Source organism: Rhineura floridana, chromosome 14 (assembly GCF_030035675.1).
Source record: "Rhineura floridana isolate rRhiFlo1 chromosome 14, rRhiFlo1.hap2, whole genome shotgun sequence".
In the NCBI taxonomy this organism is placed as follows: domain Eukaryota; kingdom Metazoa; phylum Chordata; class Lepidosauria; order Squamata; family Rhineuridae; genus Rhineura; species Rhineura floridana.
In genome coordinates, this window is record NC_084493.1 from 27,086,933 (window position 1) to 27,109,786 (window position 22,854).

The 22,854-nt window shown below is 42.5% G+C and overlaps 1 protein-coding gene across 15 annotated transcripts in view; it reads left to right on the forward strand.

Moving 5' to 3' along the window:
* TMEM266 (transmembrane protein 266) overlaps positions 1 to 22,854 on the forward strand; it is a 169,857-nt gene that overhangs the window by 76,310 nt on the left and 70,693 nt on the right. For 12 of the 15 annotated variants that reach the window (XM_061596033.1, XM_061596029.1, XM_061596028.1 and 9 more), the window contains 2 exons: positions 2,910 to 3,007; positions 8,961 to 9,149. The exons of 2 other annotated variants lie outside the window; for them this stretch is intronic. In XM_061596033.1, coding sequence (XP_061452017.1) covers positions 2,994 to 3,007; positions 8,961 to 9,149 — 203 coding nt within the window. In that variant the 5' untranslated portion in view covers positions 2,910 to 2,993. Of the gene's footprint in view, positions 1 to 2,909; positions 3,008 to 8,960; positions 9,150 to 22,854 lie in introns of those variants that run through there. One more of the 15 variants, XM_061596040.1, reaches the window with a different exon arrangement.

Here is a 22,854-nt window from a genome sequence, read left to right on the forward strand (position 1 = left end):
TTAAGAAGATGCTTTATCGCAACAGTTGACCTTTGTTGTTGTTGTATTTTTAATGTATTTATTCTATGGTTGTTTTTTGTTTTGTTTTGTTTTTTAACATGTTGTGAACTGTTTTGATGTTTTTTACGAAATAGCGATATACAGATATTTTTAGAAACAAATACTGCTTTGGCACTAGATAAAGACTTTTGAACTTCCCCATGGATTTCAATGGTCTGCAAAATGTTTCTATTCTGCTTTCATTCTTTTAATTTCTGCTGTTTTTTATTACTCTTTTTATATTGTGGTGGTTTAAACCTGACCAATTTTAACCTTCCTTCCATGTCCATGCAGGCCCTACTGGCACGCTAGTATCCCATCATACTGACCCACATTCCTCTACCACAGACATAGCTAACATGTTGCCCTCCCAGTGTTGCTGAACTCCAACTCGCCTCGGCCAACATGGCCAATAGTTAGGGGAGTTGGAGTCCAGCAACATCTGGAGGGTACCACCTTGGCTACCCCTGCTCTGCAGTCTGTCTACACAGGTGGTGCTCTCTTCGCTTTCAAATCAAAACTTTGCTTCCTACTGTCATTAAGAAGCACAGCCCTAACACTTGCCACCCTGTCCTCATGTTGTCATCTGAGGACTCTTGTTTTACCCAGCAGGTAGACAGAGAGAGCAGAGCCCATCTTCCTTGGTAGCTGTGGGATTGTTAAGTGAGTTGGACCTTCCTGGGCCTTTATGACTTCCCATAGGAGTATGAATCATTAGAATGGGAGGGTAGATAGAGACTAACGTTCAGGGGTGTTCAGCGGTAATCACCTAGGACCCAAGCATTTCTGTATCAGTGATGGATAGCATCCCTTACCTCCCGCATCCATCTATCCTTTTCTTTTAAGCTAAAGATTGCTTGTGGCAAAATAAGAAGTCCTGACTGTAGAAAGCATTGAAATGTCACTGTAGATTTTGACTATGGCTAGCGGAAGCTCTCCTTGTACTAAAATGGGACAGGCACTTCTCACAGTTTTACTGGAAGCAGTCCTTGGGGAGAAAGATGATTAATGGCAAGCTCAGAGGAACCAGTCTGCATCCTACATCATTCTGAGCAGGAGGAAGGATTAAACTATCCTGCTGAAGTAGGCAGAATCAAAGAGAATACCAGTAAGCATTCCTCTCCCTGCCCCCACCCAGCAGCATGCAAACCTCTTCATCCAGATCCTTGCCCCTCTTGGCTAATAAAAACTAGCAAGGAGGGAACAGTTGGCTGGGCCAAGGAAGTGATAAATGCCTCCTTGCGAGAGGGAGTGGTCCCCGGTTGTCTGAAAGAGGCAGCAGTGAGACCACTCCTGAAAAAGCCTTCCCTGGACCCAGAGGATTTCAGCAGCTACAGACCAGTAGCGAACGTTCCATTCCTGGGCAAGATCTTGGAACGAGTGGTTGCCGACCAGCTCCAGGCGCTATTGGATGAAACCAATTATCTAGATCCATTTCAATTGGGTTTCAGGCCTGGTTTTGGCACTGAGACGGCCTTGGTCGCCCTGTTGGATGACCTATGCCGGGAGAGAGACAGAGGGAGTGTAACTCTGTTGATTCTCCTTGATCTCTCAGCGGCTTTTGATACCATCGACCATGGTATCCTTCTGGAGAGGCTTGCGGAGTTGGGAGTTGGCGGCACTGCGTGGCAGTGGTTCCGCTCCTACTTGGCGGGCCGTCTCCAGAAGATAGTGCTTTGGGAACATTGCTCGACACCATGGGTACTCCAATGTGGGGTCCCGCAGGGTTCGGTTTTGTCTCCCATGCTTTTTAACATCTATATGAAGCCGTTGGGTGCGGTCATCAGGAGTTTTGGAGTGCGTTGTCACCAGTACGCTGATGACACGCAGCTCTACTTCTCCTTTTCATCCTCTTCAGGTGAGGCGGTCAATGTGCTGAACCGTTGCCTGGACGCGACAATGGACTGGATGAGAACTAACAAACTGAGACTCAATCCTGATAAGACTGAGATGCTGTTGGTGGATGGTTTCTCCAATCAGATGGTGGATACATATCCTGTCCTGGACGGGGTTACACTCCCCCTAAAGGAACAGGTTCGTAGTCTGGGAGTCGTTTTAGACTCTTCCCTGTCACTTGAGGCTCAAGTAGCCTCGGTGGCACGGAATGCGTTCTACCAACTTCGGTTGGTAGCCCAGCTACGTCCCTACCTGACTAAGGAGGATCTTACATCAGTAGTACATGCTCTGGTAACCTCACATTTGGATTACTGTAATGCGCTCTACGTAGGGCTACCTCTGAAGACGGTTCGGAAGCTACAGCTGGTGCAAAATGTGGCGGTCAGACTGCTAACTAGAACGAAGCGATCGGACCATATAACACCTGTTCTGGCCCGTTTGCACTGGCTTCCAATACGCTTCCGGGCCAGATTCAAAGTGTTGGTATTAACCTACAAAGCCTTATACGGCGCGGGACCACGATATCTGTCAGAACGCCTCTCCCGTTATGAACCAGCTCGTACACTACGGTCTGCTACGAATGCCCTCCTCCGAGTCCCGACCCATAGGGAGGCCCGGAGGGTGGTGACAAGATCAAGGGCCTTCTCATTGGTGGCCCCCGAACTATGGAATAGTCTCCCTGAGGAGGTGCGCTTGGCGCCGACCCTATCGTCCTTTCGGCGCCAAGTTAAAACCTTTCTCTTCTCCGAGGCATTTTAATTTTTTGTTAATGATGGTAATGTTTGTAATTTGATCTTAGTTATGCAGTTTTTAGATTGTGAAATTTGATTTTAGATTGTGATGCTTTTGTATTTTCCTGTATTTTATTGTATTTTTGTTCACCGCCCAGAGAACAATTGCTAGTTGGGCGGTATATAAATTTTAAAAATAAATAAAATAAAATTTTATCTTATGCTTTCTTCTTTTTTTAAAAGAAACCTTCCTTTGTAATGCTAACCATTCACGACCGAGGAGCTGGATATAGCTAGACAGGTGCTGCCTTGGCTGCATCTTCCAACATGACCAATCCCCAGTAAGTACCTGATTGAATACAGTGTGTGCAAAACTTTATCGTCTACCAAAATCTCCTTTCTGTGCAGTGTTTTTTACTGCATTTCTGTACACTTGAATAAGAACTTCCTGATCTGAGTTTATGCAGAGTATCATTTTAAGCATTGAATAAAAATTACCAAATGTTATTTCTTAGGCACTGGAATATAGGAAGCCACTATATACCAGGCCAGGCTACTTGTTAATTGAGCCCAGTATTGTCTGTTTGACTAGCAGCAGCTCTCCAGGGTCTTAGGCAGAGCTCTTTGCCCTCCTTGCAAATGGAGATGCTGAGGACCGAACCCAGGTCCTCTTGGCATGCAAGGGATGGGTTCTTTCACTGAGCTATGATTTCCTCTCCTCTTGGCTTATGGTTCATACAGGAATGCCAGAGGAGCAGCAAAAAAATTAGGCAAGTCTGAAATTTTATTACTTAACATTTCCAGTTTTGCAACTGCCTCCAAAGTGAGGTACAAAAGAGAAAATTCTAGTATGATTTGCATCTCACTTTAGGACACTTACAAAAAAACATATTTTTTACTTGATTTTTGTTAATAATTTTACCTCCTGATGTCTAGAAGATATTTTCAGTGGTTTACTATGTTTAGTATGATGTTTTTCTTACATTTTTGTAGCTGATTTTTACATGCAGTGTTTTTTTTTTAACATTAAAGAGGATGTTCTGTTTAATTGTTAATTGTGTTATAGACTGTAGAAATGCTTTCATTTTTTGTGTATTTGCTGTTTAAGATGTTTCAACTTATATTGTAAACCACTCAGAACAGCCTTTTCCAATCTTTGGGTCCCCAAATGTTGCTGGACTACAATTCCCATCATTCCTGACCATTGGTCATGCTTGCGGGGGCTGATGAGAGTTGTAGTCCAACAACATCTGGGGACCCAAAGGTTGGGAAAGACTGACTTAGCATTTTGTTTAAACATAAGTGGTATAGAAATAGTCCAAATAAATAAATGTGACTTTTTTTTGTTATCATAGAAAAACATGTGTATATTCGCAGGGCTTATCTTTTCTTTCTGGTGGTCTTCTTTGCTGTTTGAGCACAAGGACTGCCTTGGTGGTCCAGTATTCTGCTTTCTCAACAGTTCTCAGAATAGAGAGATGCAAGACCCCAAAGCTTTGCATTCGGACCATTGCCTTTTAATTTTTTCATAAGTGGCTTAGGGTGAGGTGAGCAGGAAGAGGACCAAGTTTGCTGATAACATCAAATTATTTGGGGTGCTAAAAGCAACGGCAGATTATGAAGAGCTCCAAGAGGATATTTCCAAACTGGGTGGGCAGTGAAATAATTTAATATAAGCGAGTGTAAAATCATGTACATTATGGTGGTGGTGGTGAATCTGACTTCACATACACATTGACTGGTGTCATCAGCGGGCACCAGGAAAGGGATCTTGAGGTCATAATGGAAAGCCCAGTGAAGATATTGACTCAGTGTGTGGTAGCTGGTGTGTGTGTGTGTATGTGTGTGAAGCAAATTCCATCCTAGAACTTTCCTAGGGATCGAAAATAAAACCACAAATATTATAATGCCTTTATTCAAATCTATGGTGCAACTACACTTGGAATATAGTATATATGGTTCTGGCCACGGCATCTCAAAGGATATTGTGGAGCTGGAAGAGTTACAGAAAAGGGCAACTAAAATGATCCTTAGGCTGGAGCATCTCCCTATGAGGAAAGATTACAATGCCTGAGACTTCTTAGCTTAGGGGAAAAAAGTATAGTAAGTGGTGACATGGTTTACAGACTTATACGTGATGAGGAGAAGGTGCCTGGAGATACATTTTCTTCTCTCCCATAATGCTAGAACCTAGGGTCATTCAGTGAAGCTGAATGGTGAGAGATCCAGGACAGACAAAATGAAATACTACTTCACACTGTGCATAGTTACATCTAGGGAATTCACAATTATGTGGTGAATTAAAACACCTTTAAAGGGGGTTAAACACCAATAGCTACTAGATATGATGGCTATATGTTATATTCAAGAACAGAGGCCCCTGTATACCAGTCTTATATTTAATTTAAATCCTGCTCTTTTTTTGCAAAAATATGCCTAGAGCAGCAAACAAGTGATAAAATAATGAAACATATTTAAAACCATCTTTAAAACAATTCCAATACAAATGCAGACCAGGAAAGATCTCTACTTAAAAGGCTTGTTGGAAGAGGAAGGTCTTCCGTAGGTTCTGAAAAGACAGCAGGTGCCACCTATCTAATGTTTAAGGAGGGGGGGTTCCCAAGTGTAGGTACCACAACACTAAAGATCTGATTCCTTTACCATGCAAAAGGACTTCCTGATTCGATGGTATCTGCAGGAGTTCTTCTCCGTCACTGGGGAACAGCAGCAGGAAAGGCCTGTTGCCTTCATGTCTTGCCTCTAGGCTTACCAAAGCCTTCTGGCTGGCCCCTGTGGGGAGCAGCGTGTCATGGGCCTTTGTTCTGATTCGGTAGGGTTCTTCTTATAGCCAGCCAGAAACTGCTAGCTGGTTTCTAGTACCAAGGAAACTGCCTTGTAATGAGTCAGACCACTGATCCATCTACCTCAATACTGTCTACAGTGGCTGGCTGGGACTCTCCAGGATTTCAAGCTGGCATCTCTCCCAGCTGTACCCAGAGATGCTGGAAGTTCTGCATGTGGAGCAGGTGCTCTTTCAGTAAGTTACATCCCTTCTCGGTCAGCAGGATAGTGGAGCAGACAGCACAGTGTTGACTCCTCTTCAGGGAGAAGGGAAAAATGTCCTTCCTGGAGAGGAAGAATCTTTCACTTTTTGGCTTTGTCTTCTTGAGAAGTGTAGAGTAGTTCTGCTACCCCTGAGCTTCTATTTGGAAGTAGCTTATTGGCCTTAGACGTATGCCAAAAGCACAGAGCAGCTGCCTTAGGCTTCCTTTGGGGAGAAGGGCAGGATATTATCACCATCACCACCACCACCAGAAGTGGTGGTCAGTGGGTCAACCCTCCATCTTCATGTGACATTCAAAGATCATCAAGTTTGCTTCTGCCACGTCATCCTTCCACAGGAGGGTTTTTCCTTCCACCTTGTTTTAGGGATGCAGCTGTAGGACATCCCTTTGCTGTTTTCTCCCCCACTGAGGTGACCCAAGAATGGAAAGCTGGCCTTGCTGTGAAGTGTTCTTCTGGTTACCAAGGAGTGGTGCAGACAGGCCCACCCACACTGTATTGGAACATCCAGATTCTGGAGGGTGGTTTGTGCATCTCTTCTGTGCAATTAACCATAGTAGTTTCTCCCTGCTCCCTATCCTTCCACGTTCTTTTTCTTTGCTACTTTTCTATTCATGATAAATGTAAGTCCTGAAATGGGAAGGTTTCTCCTCTCCAGGAAAGACATAACAGTTCTTTTTCTAGTTGGCCCTGCCGCTTTCTTGAAGAGGAGTTAAACCTTTTCCATTTTTAATAATTTTTAACTTTTTTATATGTTTTATATTGATACATGTCTTGTATTTTGCTATTTCTTGTCTTGTGAACCGCCCAGAGAGCTTCGGCTATGGGGCGGTCTATAAGTTTAATGAAATAAATAAAATAAATAAATAATCTGCCGCACTCCCTGCTGACCAGAAGAATGGTAAGCCCAACTTTCTGTTTCCAAGAACAACACAGAGCCACTGAAAAACAGTTGTCCTGTTAACCTCATAACACCTTCATTGAACACAACATTTGTGTTGTGCATGTGTGCACACAAAGCTAGACTGGGAGAGCTTTAGGGACATACTTCTTTATTTAGGGTTTACATTTCAGGTATTCAAAGAATGAATTGCTTTCTTCTATTTAAATTCAGCTAAGTTTGTGTGGAATCTCTTGTAAAACAGCAAACTAAAGCCATAAGAAAAATGTTCCAGGTAGGGCTGGGAGAGAATCCTGTCTGAAATCCTGGAGAGCTGCTGCTAGTCAGTATTAGCAATACTAAGCTAGATGGACCAGTGGTCTGATTTGGTATATGACAGCTTCCTATGTTCCATAGTAGAGGTTCCATTATTTTGAGCCGTCTCAAACTATCCTGATGCCGTCCAGACTTTTTAGGACTACAATTTTTTTAAAAAACCCAATGTTTTTAACCTTTTAAAAAAAAAGTCTTGAAAGCTTCTTAAAAAAATGTTTCTTCAAAATGCTCCTTGCTATACTTCAGTCTCATGCTGATATCTAGTTTTCTTCTGTGTTCTTCCCATATTATCCTGACACTGTTCTCCACTGTAATCTAGGAACACAGAGTTTAAGAACTTGCAGCCTGGTTGGCTCTTCCAATTTCTCATATTTGCTCTCAGCTCTTTCCTAACAAAGTGTCTGGTTCTTGCATAATTTTGGCCCTTGTGTGGAGCGTAAACTATTAATATTATCCAGATGATTATCCAGGTCAATTAAATCACTTGAGGATTTTGATCACCTGCTTCAGAAAGGAGGTGGTGCAGTGTCTGCAGCCACATTGTAAAGGAAAAGTTGGGATGCAAAGCATTTTTTGTTGTTGTACCTTTTTATAGCCACTTTTTTTTTTTAGAACAAAACACCCCAGCAGTTCTTCAAAAACCTGTCCAGTGCTACTAGGGCCCAAACTAGCTGGATATCTGTGACTGGGTCTTCCGGTATCTGTCTTTGTTTTATTTTAAAAGCAGGCCCTCTGGGGGTGGAAGTGGTAACCCTATTCTCTATAGGATATCCCCAATTTTAAATCGCAACCCCCTGAACTGCTAATAGATACATGTGTGGAATACAATTTTGAATATCTGTCTGCACTCCCCTCCCCAACCCTCTGGAGTGTATATGATATAAAACAGGGAAAAAGTTTCATCCTCCCGCAGCAGCACAACCCCAATCTAAATCTCTCCCTCTGTGCCTGCTTTTTAAGACATTAGAAGATCCTATCATGCATCTCCCATATTACATCTCCTTTGCTTCTTTTATAAAGAAATCTATAACTGCATCCTACAAATTGGATGAAAGACGTTTACATCCTAGGGCAGCCTTTCCCAACTAGTGGGCCACCAGATGTTGTTGGACCACAACTCCCATCAGCCTCAGCCAGCATTGCCAATGGTCAGGAAAGATGGGAATTGTGGTCCAACAACATCTGGTGGCCCACTAGTTGGGAAAGGCTGTCCTAGGGCATGGTACGCAAACTCTCCTCTTAGCTTATTCATCTGTTCTGTTGGATATAAAATAACAAGCAGCAGCAATGTGTTGGAATTTAGTCTTATGTATGTAGAATAGCAAGCTGTTTTTGAGGCTATGTAATGACTGCCACCCTGGGTGGTGTTGGGAGGCTGAGCCCCCAGGTCTTCTGAGCCAGGTCCCTTTCCCTCCCTTTTTAATTTAAAAAAAACATTTTTAGCTCGATTACAGAACATCTGGGTGCCCTGCAAAGTGCAGACTGCAGCTACCCACCATCTTTATTTAGCAAGGGACATCTATACTTATAAATTAGCACATGCAAATTTTATGCAAATTTGTGTTCTGTGCCTTGAGTCCTTTAAATATCCAGGAGTGACTAGATTAACATGCAAGTCAGTTATGTAAACAGAATATACAGTGCAGTTTACTCACAAGAATCCTGTGAACCGTTGTAATCTGGAATAGATCTTGCGTTACATCAGACCTTTGAGATGCAAACTGGGTGCATTTATACACTTGCACACCATATTCCATATCCCCCATCTTAGATAGGATGGCAAAATTTTGTGTGAATACAACTCTCTTTTGATGTCTTCATACAGTATTTGTCTGCCACATAGAAGGAGATAGCCCTTGTTTATATTATCTTCTCTGTATTATATTGCAAAGGATACTTGCTTGCTCAGCTTATTTTTTAAATTGAATTTGCTGCTACATAGTGCATAGTTTGCCATTTCTTGGTGATCATTTTTTTTGTTTTGTTTCTTGCTTTTATTGACTTTATTTGTTTAGACCTCCTATAGAATGCGGGATTTCAGAAGTCGAAATAATTTCGCAGCAAATAGAAGACGAGACCAAAAACATAGCACCTGTACAACTTGTTAACTTTGTTTATCGGGATTTACCACTAGCTGCACTAGATCTGTCTGTAGCAGGGTCCCAACTCTTGTCAAATTTGGATGAGGAGTACCAAAGAGAAGGGTAAGTGCAAACAACATATTTATTTGAAACTTTTCAGTCTCACCTTTCCATAAGATTAAGGTACCTTGCAACGTAGTAGTTAAAGTTAATACAGCAGTAAAACCAACTAATACACAGCTTTTGCCAGTGCAGAAATGTAATCTTTATGATTGGTAAAGCCATCTCTGCGATTTTCCTGAAGTTCTGCAAAACTGCTGATGTCAACCATTTGATGTCACTTCTCCTTAGTTGGTTTCTGGGATTTCACAGTCTATTAATATCTGGTTCCCAAGTGAACCTGTCCCCAGGGTAGCTTAAAAAAGAAAAGTCTTGTTCTTATCTTGTTCCCACCTTGAATGTATAGAAACATTATATAGAACTTTTTCCCCTTGTGTTAACAAAAAGCAGTGCTGAGAGTCCAAGGGCTCTAAAGGGAGCCTTGTGATGTCCGCAGTAGGCCCTTATTTGTTGGTTTGTAAGAACCAGGTAGCTGTGCAATGGAGAGCATGAATTACTTTTGATTGATTGACTTGGAATATTTGTTGGATTTCTTGATTGATGCGTATGGGCAGCTTTCACTTCCATCCCTGAGGACATTTAAAAATAGCTTGGTGGTGTGAATAGCAGTAGTGTAGTGGCAAATTCAGAAGTGCAGGGTCCCTTTGTGATAGTCACATACTCACCCTCCTCTGTCCCCCCTTTTTTGCTGGTGAATTGAGAGTAAGATCCTTGTTAATGCCTTCTCCCACAGCAAACAAATGTCCCTAGAAGCCAATAAGCATGAAATAGGAGCCTTCGCTACTGAGAAGAGTCTTCTCAGTGACTGACTGACCTCCTTTTACTCTGTCTGGAGAAGGGACTTCCTGGCTTATTTTGAATTTGTTTTGGTCTGCCCTGATGAAGAAGTGGCTGCTGCTGCCCATGAGAAATCCAGAATGGTAGTGTAGCTGTGATTAGGCAGTAGCCTATCTAGCCCAAAACAAAAGGTAGCAGCAAAAAGAAGAGTTAATGCTTATTCTAAACTTGGGTCTGATTTCACTGGGAAAGGAGGAGTGATTTGATCCCTCCCCCCCGACTGAATTTGCTAAAAACAAAAACAAAGCACCGCTTTGCCAATGCAAATAAAGTCCATCATTTCGATACCATCTCATCAGGAAGTCTGTTTCCCACAACATAGTAAGCAGACCTATAGTGGTGTGGCACCTACCTTTTGGAATTCACTCCCCTGACAAGATCCGAACAGAGTGGTTTATAGCAGATGCTACTGGAGGTCGCTGATTCATAGGGTCGCCATAAGTCGTAATCAACTGGAAGGCACATAGCAACAACAACAAAAAATATTAGACAGGCTCTGTTATCTTTTTGGTGCCAACTGAAGACCTTCCTCTTTCAAAAAGCCTTTTAAGTAGAGACCTTATCCCAGTCTGCAACTGTTGGAATTATTTTTTAAGATGTTTTTAGTACTTTATCATTTGTTTGGCACCCTGGGCTCCCTTTGGGAGAAAGGGTGGGATAAAAATTTAGTACTGGTTATAACAATATTGTGGGCTGCACAGTAGGGCTGAGAGAGTGGGCTACATCAGTGCTGCAAAATGATCCAGGGTTATGTTCATATTGCTGGGGGTTGGGGAGCGGTGCTGAGAGAGGATAGTGTATGACAATTCTGCACTAAGTGCAGGGGTGTTGTCGTCTAGGGTCTTGGGGGGGGCTTAGACCCCTTACTTTTTTGAAAGCAGGGTCCTTATGTTTTCAGCATCCTACAGACTAATCAGCATGAAAAGGGAGTGTGTTAGCCACTGAGAAGAGTCTTCTAGCATGCTTTCTTGTCCTTTCCTGCTGATTGGAGCCAAACAGAGTGAAAGGAGGTGAGTCAGCCACTGAGAAGACTCATCCCTTTCACGCTTATTGGCTCCTCTGTTGTTGTGAGAGAAGGCATTAGCAAGGATCTCATTCTCAACCCAGCAATAACAAAAAGATGAGAGGGAGTGTAGCTGTGACTATCATGAATTCACTTCTGAATTTGCCACTACACTACTGACTAAGTTTAGCCTAGCGTTCTCCAGTCTGGCAAGATGGCCTTTTTTATAAAAGGGGAATGCAGTCAGGGTGGACTGTGAAGATGATTGTAGCAAGAATGGGTGCTGGGAGGGAGAGTAATTAATTGCTTTCCTACCCATGCAGGGAAAATTGTGGAGTCTTATGGTTAGGGGATTTTGATCACAAAAGCAGCTTGAAGGAAAAGTCACACCCACCCCCTTCCCCCGTGGCTCTGCTGCAATCAACTTCACAGTTCCTTATTTGTGTTGGCATTTACCTTAAAAGCAAAAAACAAAAAACCTGAAATAATAATGTGGTGTTTGAGCTGGAGGGTTCTTTAAACAGGACTTTAAAAATGCTGCAGTTGAAGTTTATTACCCCACTTGTTCACTTTCTATGAATGGCTGATTTGAATTTCCAGTAAAAAGTTAAATATCCCCACATACACAACCCAGCAGCTCATAGCAAAGGCTAGTCCAGTTCACTTGCTCCCTCCTAGTGCTCATGCTCCATTTACCTGTATGCAGCACATACACACTGCACTTTTGCCTCAGCAATACATCACATGACCGTCCCTTAAATTGGATGGCGTTTCACCCTTGACATTTCCTTTACCTATGATTCTGTGGTGATAATCTGTGTTATTTCTGTCACAATGAATTAGAAATGCAACAGGCTAAATTGGAGACATAGTCTTTAGCTGACTTGTGTTTTTTTTTAAAAAAAGCTTGCCTTCCTATTGGGAAAAGTGCATAATGTTCATTAATGGTCAATCTTTGTTTCACTCTTGCCCAGTATTCTAAAGCAGATCATGCCATTGTGCCAGTTTCCCAGGAAAGGCCCTATAAATATGCCACCTAGTCTTTTGGTAAGGATTTTCAGCTGGAGTTAAAAGCTGATAGGCTTTCTGAATCCATGCTTTATCATTTGCAAGGGGGATAAGGAGAGACCCCTCTTGTGACTTTCAAAATTAGGCCCCCCATATTTGGGGGAAAAGAATACGGCAACCCTAAGTGGAAAAGTTGGAAATGACCTTATCTAGACAATGAGCTGGTTACACTTTTTTATATCTATGTGACTTCTTCCCTCCTCCTTTTCCAGCATACTCCATTCCATTCACCTTCTCACCTGGCTTATCAGCAAACCATCAGCATTCTGTAGCCACTGAGCAAACTCAGTCCTCATTGAGCTGTTTTTATGAGTTCCCCCACCCTTTGGAGTTTTTTCCCCTAATATTTTTTGTATTTCTGCCAATCTCAGGGTTACTCCAACTCAGGTAATATCTCCCTCTTATGTGTGGTTGTAGACATTTTGGCTACATAAGCCTGAGAAGTCAGAGATGGGATCAGTATGATTATACAGATTACATGAATTAGTATACATGAAGTGATGCTCCTGTGGCAGCAGCTCCTTGGTTACTCCATCCTAGTCTCCTAAAATCCTTTTTGTTTGTTTGTTTTACACTGAAGGTTTAATTTGACTGTCCATCCTTCAGCGACCTATTTCTTTTCTATTTTGTTCTCTGCAAATCATACTGAGCAAAGCTATGTATGTGTTAATATGTCACAATGCTGCATGTTGGAGGAGAGTCTCCCTCCCCCATTTCCCCCCAAGTCAAGGAAGCGGAAACGGTGACAGCTGTTAGCAGCTTGAGTTGAAGTGTTTGTAGTGGCTCATTACCAAAGAAATATGGTAATCTTTTCCCGCTCTTGCTCAGTGTTGAGCATTCATTTAAATGCTAGTATTACAAAAATGTCAGCTGTTAACAGATTGGCTTTGTACAGAGACAAATATTGAAAGATGCGCTTTTCTTCCCTCTCTCTTAAAGTGGCATTCCTGACCTTACCCATTCAGTATATTTCTAAATACTTTTTTTTAACACAGTGTCCACGTTTGGCTGATTGTGCCTTGGCTTAATACGTTGAAACACCTGCTTTGTTGCACCCTTCAGGCAAGCAGGGATAAAAGCCAGGAAGTTGCAGCTGACAGTGTTTGCACCAGGAAACAGTGGTTAATAGCTTTCAAAGAAGCCAGGATACTAAGCCAATTTAGGCTGCAATCCAATACACACTTACCTGGGAGTAAATCTCATTGAACCCAGTGGAGTTTACTTCTAAGTAGACATGTATTAGATTGCACTGTTAATCATTAAGCCAGCTTTATAAATCTTGACTTCCTTGGAAGTCGTTAACCATAGTTTCCCAAGATGGATGTAGCAGGAAGCTAGAGTAAACCGGGGTTTCCAGGCTTGTTTCTTTGCTCACGCAGATAGAGGAGCAAAGAGACTCATTTATATCTCTGCTTATTAAGCAGGGGTGATAATCTGGATCCAACCATTATTTTATTACTATTCATTTATTAATATTTTATCCTGCCCTTCCTCCCAAAGGACTGTCAAGCATCAGTCCCTTTTGCTTAAATTACAGTTTCATACAGAGCTATGCGCTGTAGGCAATTAGGGCACAGGTGAGGGGGTCACATTATTTTAGGATATGCATCTCCAGGGTCACTGCGTGCATTGGCAGATTTGTAGACAGATTATAGCTCATTGGTAGAGCAAATGCTTTGCACCTAGAAAGTCCCGCCTTCAGTCCCTGGCATCTCCAGTTAAAAGGTTTTGGGAAGACCTCTGCCTGCGATCCTGTTGAATGGCTGCTAGTCAGAGGAGTCAATGGACAAATGGTCTGGCCTCGTTGTGAGGCAGCTTCCTGTGTTCCTAATCCCAGGGTACAACTATAAGGCGTTTGTCTAGTGCCGGATATTATAAGTGGAGGGGCTGCTACCAGCATTGCCTAGCGGATAGTGTTTTTACTTCTACCAGAGAGGCCTAGATTTAAATCTTTACTAAATCACAAAGCTTACTGGCTGCTGTCTCTCAGACTAACCAACTTTACAGGATTTGTTGTTTGAGGATTAAAGGGTGTGGGGAGAGCTTTGTATAACTCCCTGAGCTCCTTGGGGGCAAGAATGTTGCTTTCTAAAGATGTGTTGTTTCAATGTGCTTTAAAGTATTTTGGTTTTAAGATGCTTTAGAGTGCTTTTAGTGTTTTTGTTTGCTGCCCTAGGCTCCTTCTGGGAGGAAGGGCTTGGTATACATTTAATAAATAATAATAAGAAGAATGGGATACAAATATTTCTACTGCTTGGCTCTCCTTTTTATCTATGTGGTGTGATTTCTCCTAGTCTGAAATCCTGGAGAGCTGTGGCCAGTTAATATAGAAAATACTGAACTAGATGGACCAAGTATCTGACTCTGTATAAAGCAGCTTCCTAGGGCTTGCTTTAAATCTCTTCCATCTTTCAGCTGTTGCCATGGGGTAAGCTGTAACTTTGCAGTGCTTCACCAAGTGCTCCAGGCATTTTTTCCTTTGCACCAAACAGGTTTGTGATGTTGTGGGAGGAAAACCTTCATTTCTTACATTGTGAGCCATTGCGCACAAACTACATTTAGCTGCAGTGGTAGCCACCTTGCATGGCATTCCTAGCATGCAGATCAGCTCTTTTAGGTGAACCATTGTTACCTATATCAATTTCCACTCATACATTTTGGAGTATTGTATGGTTGGCCATGGGCATGCCCAACAAGAACTGATTAAAAATATATGTATATGTGTGTGTGTGTGTGTGTGTGTGTATATATATATATATATATATATATATATATATATATATATATATATATATATATATATATATATACACACACACATATATGTATGTATGTATGTATGTTAACTTATTAACCCTTAGCTGAAAGTACTGTGTTTGTCACTTCATGAATATGTTCCCAGACATTTATGGAATTTGGCAAGCTTAACCTCTTGACCATCTCTCCATCATTCATTATTTCTCTTGCTTGGAATTGTAGGGTGTCTGTTTTTGTTTTGGCTTTCAGTCTTGAGGGAAAAGAGGGCCAACCCAGAAGTTGCCTCTTGGCTGTTTCGTGGTGACTTTTTTTATATATCCTCAGACCCTGTTCTAATCAATATAAAAAGTTTCATTTGAAGCATGCTCCTTTGACGATGAAAAACAGTTTGATCCTTTTTTTCCTATGAGAGGTACAGCCCTGTGTAGAGTTCATTAACAATATTCTTACTTGCACGTTATTTGAAATGTATACAGGGGGTGACCTAGTTATAACACAGGAAGTCAAACTATGTTTTAGCAAGACCTTATGAACGTATGGGCTCCTGGAAAGGAGGCCCCAACTACTTTGCTCCTTCCTAGTTCTTTTAACTGCTGTGCCACTTTGAGGTAAGCCAAGGGTTGGCGTAGCATGTCGTCTGAACTGGGACTAATCATGAGATATAGTCAAAGGTTGTTCCTGGCAACAGCTCGTGGCTAATGAGGAGAGAATAAAGCCACAAGTCCTGATTCAGACGATACACTAAGGCAGTCCTTGGTTTAGCTCAGCATGACATAGCAGTAATAAGGACCTAGGAAGGAGCAAGGCAGTTACAACTTCTCTCCGGGAGGTTGCACATTCACGCCATCTTGCTAAACCATTGTTTGGCTTACCGTTATGCAAACAGCCCAGTGTCTTTTCTAATATGTTCCTCTCCAGCCGTAGAGCTCAGCTGGGGAGGCTGTACTCACCACCCCTTCTTTATCTGTAAAAAGAAGCAGATCTTCTGCAGATGTAGGACCCATCTTTGGGAAATCCCGGTGGACCATCTCTCTCTACAGCTTCTTTGCCATTTGGAAGATCTTCTTGAAAGTGTTTGTTGCAGTTTGGTGATGGCTGCTTTTTAGATCTGTACTCCTCTCCTATTTTACTGTTATGTTAACTGTGTATAGATGATATCTGCTTTTTAAGTATTTTCTAAATCACTTTGAGCACTCCTAATGAGGGACAAACATGACTCATAAATTCTGCAAGAAAATAATAATTATAAACCGATGCCAGTTCTGTTACCCCCCGCCCTCTCCCTCCCTCCCGGCAAAACTAGTCCCAGTCAGATTGAAATTTAAATCCAGTATTCTATAATTTCTATGAATACATGCACTTCTGCCCTCTGCTGTCCATTCTGGGAATTTTTCTACGAAAAGTCAAGAGTTAAAAAGTAGATCTGTGCAGTAGGGCCTCGCTTATACGGTGGGTTAGGGACCAGGCCCCCGCTGTAAAGCGGAAATCGCCGTAAAGCGGAACCCATTGACTATAATGGGTCATGTCGCATGAAAGTGATGCGAAAATGCCGCAAAATGCCGTAAAAGTGCAAAATCGGCTTTAAAACAGGGAATTTCCCCTAATTGAAAGCCGCCACATCAGTGGAATGCCGGAAAACGGAAAGTGGGGCCCTACTGTACTTGAAAATGATACTAAATGAGGAGAAAGACAAAGCATGAATATAGTACAAGGAATTTCATTTGCAGGATCAAGCATTTGCTTAGTTTAACTTTAAAACAGTTTATCAAGCAGTTATGAATTTAGAAAATGCAGACAGCAGTCATAATACCACACATCAGTAGTAGCATTTAGAAGCTTTTAAAAAGATTGCTCTATATAATAACATTACTACTTTTGCTTCACATGTTACCTCTAATGCAGGGATGGGGAATCTGTGGCTTTCTAGATGCTGTTGGGGCTACCACTTGTATCATCCCTGACCACAGTATGCTGCCTGGGGCTGATGGGAGTTGTAGTCCAACATCATCTGGTGGGCCAGAGGTTCCCCACCATTTCTCTAATGTAATACTTTTATTGCAAGCCTTATCTAATGAATTCTCATAATCCTGGGAAGGGCATGTTAGTGGGCCCTGTTCTTAATTGTGGAACCTGAAGCCTTGAGACAGTAACTACCCAGTGAGCTCAATAGAAATCTGGAATTTGAACCTAGGACTCCTAGGTCCAAGTCCAGCATTCCACAGGTAATCTTTGCATGCAGAAAAGTTCCATCTTCACAGCTGGATATCTCCAGTTAAATGGTCTGGTAGGAGGTGATGGAGAAGACCTCTCTGCTAGAGAGCTGCTTCCAGTCAGAGCAGACTGTTTCAGACTATATGGAGCAATGGTCTGATTCAGTACAGGGCAGTTTTGTATCTCCATATCTACTAATACTTTCAAATAAAAATGTTGTTCATTTATACATGATCAAAGATTGGGAAGGGACACAGCCCATATCTTGGCCATCTTGGTTAAAAGCTTTAACTTGCTGAGGGCTGCTTCTAACGTTTTGTAATGTAAACATGTGGGGACCCTACTAGGTATGGCAGTCCTTCTTGTTGAAATGATCCTTGTGCCTGACTGATCCCAAAAGTTCCTCAGCTACAGCTCTTGTTTTGATGTTGAAGTTCTGTGTAGATCTCTGTAAGTTTTGTTTTGATGTTGACGTTCTGTATAGATCTCTGTAAGTTTTATAGCTGTAACCGCTGATGACCATAACAATTCAAATTCTTTACTTGGAAGACTTAGTTTGTTACAGTACAAGGAGCATACACCAAAGGAAATATACTTGAGGATACTTACTTCCTGTATTCAGATGATCATATGTTGGTTTAACAAGCCTAGATATAAATGCACACAGCTGCTTTGCTCCTCCCTGAATGCAGTGTGGAGTTCACAGTTGTATTTTTGAATCCATTAGCTATAGCAGCCTTTCCCAACCAATGTGCCTCCAGATGTTGTTGGACCACAATTCCCATCTTTCCTGACCATTGGCAATGCTTGCTGAGGCTGATGGGAGTTGTAGTCCCACAACATCTGGAGGCACACTGGTTGGGAAAGGTTGAGCTATAGCTTCCCAGTTCAGACAAAAAGGAAAAGTTGAAGACTTTTGCATTGTATGCAGGTGTGCTGCAGGCCAAAGGCTTATTCATATTTCTGTTAAACTGATTACCAGGCCACTGAGTTTCTGTTTATCTCTGCTACATAATGCTGGCTTTCATATATTTGTTATTTGTGATGAGGAAGATGATGGAGGGTAAGAGCATTGAATTCAGAGTTAGAAGTCCATGTAGGAAGGGAAAGGAACAGTAGACAAAGGAGAGAAATGAAACAAACCTCCAAACCCTAGCCAGCTTTTATTCTGCATCTACAGCAGACCCTGCTTTTCCAGCAGCAGTGAGGAAAAATTTATTAGCTATATCTGTGTCTATCAGCTAAGGATAATACAGTAATATCTCTGTTAACAAAGTGGATGTGTTCCTGGACATGACTTCTTTAACAGAAACTTTGGTACTAGAGGTAGGAATAACATGGAAATGATAGGGATGCATTCCCACATTTGCTCATAGATGGTGGAGGCAGCTTCAACAGAGGCTTTAAAGGGTGGCTTCTCCCTCCCCCTCCTTCTCCTCTTAATTGTATTGGATCCTTCACTCCCCAGCCCTGGGAGAAAGCAAGAGATCTCTTTAATGCAAAGCAAACATACAGGCCTGTCAGTTTCACCCTAGCAAAACAAAGGTACAAGCTTGTCAGTTTATTGATAGCAAAGCAAAGGCACAGGCTGGTCAGTTTCACTTTAAAGCAAAGTTACAGGTTTGAAAGGTTATAGCAGAGTCACAGGCTAGTCAGTTTCACCTTAAATCAAAGGCACAGGATTGAATTGAATTGAAACTTTATTTTTACCCCGCCCTTTTTCCAAACTGGAACTCAGGGCGGCTTACAAATAGAACTACATGTAGTTAAAAACATAGAAGAACATACAATTAAAATACAATTAAACTATACACAACCTTAAAACCGTGAAAGGCACTTAAAAATCTTAAAAACAATTTAAAATAATACAAATAATGATATAAAACAATAAAACAAGCCTTGTAAAGCCCAATCCTAAACACCTTCTATCCCAAAAGCCTGTCGGAATAAAAAAGGCTTGAAACTTTACCCATAGCAAAGCAAAGCTGATCAGTTTATTTATTTATTTATTATACTTGTATACCGCCCCATAGCCGAAGCTCTCTGGGCAGTTTACAGTAACTAAAAACATATACAATTTAAAAATACATCTTTTAAAAAACAATTTAAAATACAATTTAAAAATTTAAAACAATATAAAACACATGCTAAAATGCCTGGGAGAAGAGGAAAATCTTGACCTGGCACTGAAAAGATAACAGTGTTGGCGCCAGGCGCACCTCGTCAAACACATCATCCCATAATTTGGCCACCACTGAGAAGGCCCTCTCGTTGCCACCCTCCGACCTTCCCTTGGAGTAGGCACCCGGAGGAGGGCCTTCGATCTTGAACATAGTGTACGGGTGGGTTCGTATCGGGAGAGGTGTTCCATCAGGTATTGTGGTCCCAAGCCGTGTAAGGCTTTATAGGTCAAAACCAGCACCTTGAATCGAACTCGGAAACATACAGGCAGCCAGTGCAAGCGGGCCAGAATCGATTTGATATGTTCGGACCGTTTGGTCCCTGTTACCAATCTGGCCGCTGCATTTTGCACAAGCTGCAGTTTCTGAACCGTCTTCAAAGGCAGCACCACATAGAGTGCATTGCAGTAATTAATTTAGAGGTTACCAGAGCATGGACAACTGAAGCAAGGTTATCTCTGTCCAGATAGGGACATAGTTGGGCCACCAACCAAAGTTGGTAGAAGGCACTCCGTGCCACCGAGGCTACCTGAGCCTCAAGTGACAGAGATGGTTCTAGGAGAACCCCCAAGCTACGAACCTGCTCCTTCAGGGGGAGTGCAACCCCATCCAGTACAGGTTGGACATCCACCATCTGGTCAGAAGAACCACCCACTAGCAGTCTTGTCTGGATTGAGCCTCAGTTTATTAGCCCTCATCCAGTCCATTGTCGCAGCCAGGCACCGGTTTAGCACATAGACAGCCTCACCTGAAGAAGATGAAAAGGAGAAATAGAGCTGCGTGTCATCAGCATACTGATGGCAACGCACTCCAAAGCTCCGGATGACCGCACCCAACGGTTTCATGTAGATGTTGACCAGCATGGGGGACAGAACTGACCCCTGCGGAACCCCATACTGGAGAGTCCAGGGTGCCAAGCAGTGTTCCCCAAGCACCACCTTCTGGAGGCGACCTGCCAAGTAGGAGCGGAACCACTGCAATGCAGTACCTCCCACTCCCAACTCAGCCAGTCTCCCCAGAAGGATACCATGGTCGACGGTATCGAAAGCCGCTGAGAGATCTAGGAGAATCAACAGAGTCACACTCCCCCTGTCTCTCTCCCGACAAGATCACCATACAGGGCAACCAAGGCTGTTTCCGTGCCAAAAACAGGCCTGAAACCGACTGAAATGGATCCAGATAATCGGTCTCATCCAAGAGTGTTTGGAGCTGGCCTGCAACCACTCATTCAAGGACCTTGCCCAGGAATGGAACATTTGCTACTGGCCTATAATTATTAAGATTTTCTGGTTCCAGGGAGGGTTTCTTCAGAAGTGGTCTCACTACCGCCTCTTTCAGGCAGCCAGGGACCACCCCCTCTCGCAGAGAGGCATTAATCACCTCCCTGGCCCAGCCGGCTGTTCCATCCCTGCTAGCTTTTATTAGCCAAGAAGGGCAAGGATCCAGCACAGAAGTGGTTGCACGAACCTGTCCAAATAATATAATATAATAATAATAATAATAATAAAACTTTATTTTTACCCCGCCCTTTTCCAATAGGACTCAGAGCGGCTTACAACTAAAAACAACATCAATTAAAACATACAGAGTATATTATTAAAAAGAATTAAACTATAAGGGAAAATTAAAAACTATAAGATAAAAGTTAAAACAGCGAACAATTTAAAATAATAAAATCATATAATATGATCACCAAGCCTATAAAACATTAATCCTGGTCGTTCTCTGTCCCAAATGCCCGCTGAAATAATACAGTCTTTACTTGTCGTTGAAAAGACGGCAAGGAGGGAGCTGATCGTACCTCACTCGGGAGGGAGTTCCACAACCTAGGGGCGACCACCGAAAAGGCCCTATCTCGTGTCCGCGTCAAATGTGCTTGCGAAGGTGTAGGGAACACAGGAAGGGCCTCACCTAAAGATCTCAAGTCCCGGGCAGGTTCATGTAGGGAGATACGATCTGTCAAATAGTCTGGACCTGAGCCGTATAGGGCTTTGTAGGTCAAAACCAGCACTTTGAATTGTGACCGGAAACAAACTGGCAGCCACTGGAGCTGTTGTAACAGGGGAGTTGTATGGTCCCTGTAACCAGCCCCAGTTAGTACTCTGGCTGCAGCTCTTTGTACCAATTTAAGTTTCCAAACAGTCTTCAAAGGCAGCCCCACGTAGAGCGTGTTACAATAGTCTAAACGGGATGTAACCAAGGCATGCATCACCCTGGTCAGATCAGGCAGGTCCAGGAACAGGCGCACCTTGTCCAAACACCTTGTCCAAACACCTTGTCAACGTCCTCAAGCTGCACCAACTGAAACTCATCCAAGAAATCGGGACAAGGCTGTGCTCTGGATACCTCACTTGATTCACCTGCTATAACACTGGAGTCTACGTCCTGGCGGATGCTAAAGATTTTATCCTGGAAGTACCTAGCAAACTCATTACAGCGGGCCTCAGATGGTTCTACCATGTCCCTGGGGCCAGAGTGTAATAGCCCCTGGACAATTCTGAAGAGCTCTGCTGGGCGGCAGATTGATGATTTGATAGTGGCAGCAAAATGTTGCTGTTTTGCTGCCCTTACTGCCCCTAAATACAGCTTACCATAGGCACTTACCAGTGTATAATTGCATCCACTATGAGTTCGTCTTCATCTGTACTCAAGCCGTCTCCGATATTGTTTCATCGCTCTCAGCTCTGGAGTATACCATGGAGCCGTACGAGCTCTACACAGGAGAGGGCGCTCAGGAGCAATCATGTCAATCAGTTTCACCTTTAAAAAAGCCTTCCTTAAAAGGCGCTTCATTCCTAGAGAATTTGTTAACTGAGATGTTATTGTATGTCATGAATTTTTAAAATTGTGTTTTTAAATTGTTTTTTGTGTTTTAAAATTTGTGTATTTGTTTTTAATGTTTTTAATTGCTGTAAACCGCCCAGAGAGCTTTGGCTATGGGGCGATATATAAATGTAATTAATAATTAATTAATTGTGAGCTCTAGTCCATGAAAGCTTATGCTACAACAAAAGCTGGTCTTTAAAGTGCTATAAGGCTCTTTGTTTTTGCAGCATCAGACCAATATAGCCATCCCTCTGAAAAATGCAGTATTTTTACATGAAAGCTTAGATTTGCCAGATGCCGAGCCCTGGAACACATAGAAAATCCCCTACTTATGGAGGAAACCTAAGGGAATGTGGAATAACAGAGAGCTGTATGCATGAATAATTCCAGTAGGAGTCGGGAATTCTGCATCTTTAAATGGTAATATACAAAGAAGTCCTGAGTTGCACTTTTTGTGGAGAAAATGGACAGAAGAGAGCTGCAAAAGGATTGTGTTCTGGCTGTTGCAGGTGCCGCTATAGTTATAGTGTAGTTATCTGGTGGCGCAGGCTCTAATCCATGAAAATATGCATCACAATAAGTCTTTAAGATGGGTTGCCTGCTTGGTACCTGTGGGTGCAGTAGTGTCCTTGAGGTCTTTCTCTGGCACCGCAAAGTTTCTGAGTCCCCCCTCAAACACACACACACACACACATGGGATGTGGTAGAATTCAGTCCAATTTGGATTTGGTATCGAATTTTCCATTAACTCACTTATTCTCTATCATTGTAGAGATCAGATTTGTATGTAGTGATTTCCCGTGGCTATTTTCAAAAACAATTTTTT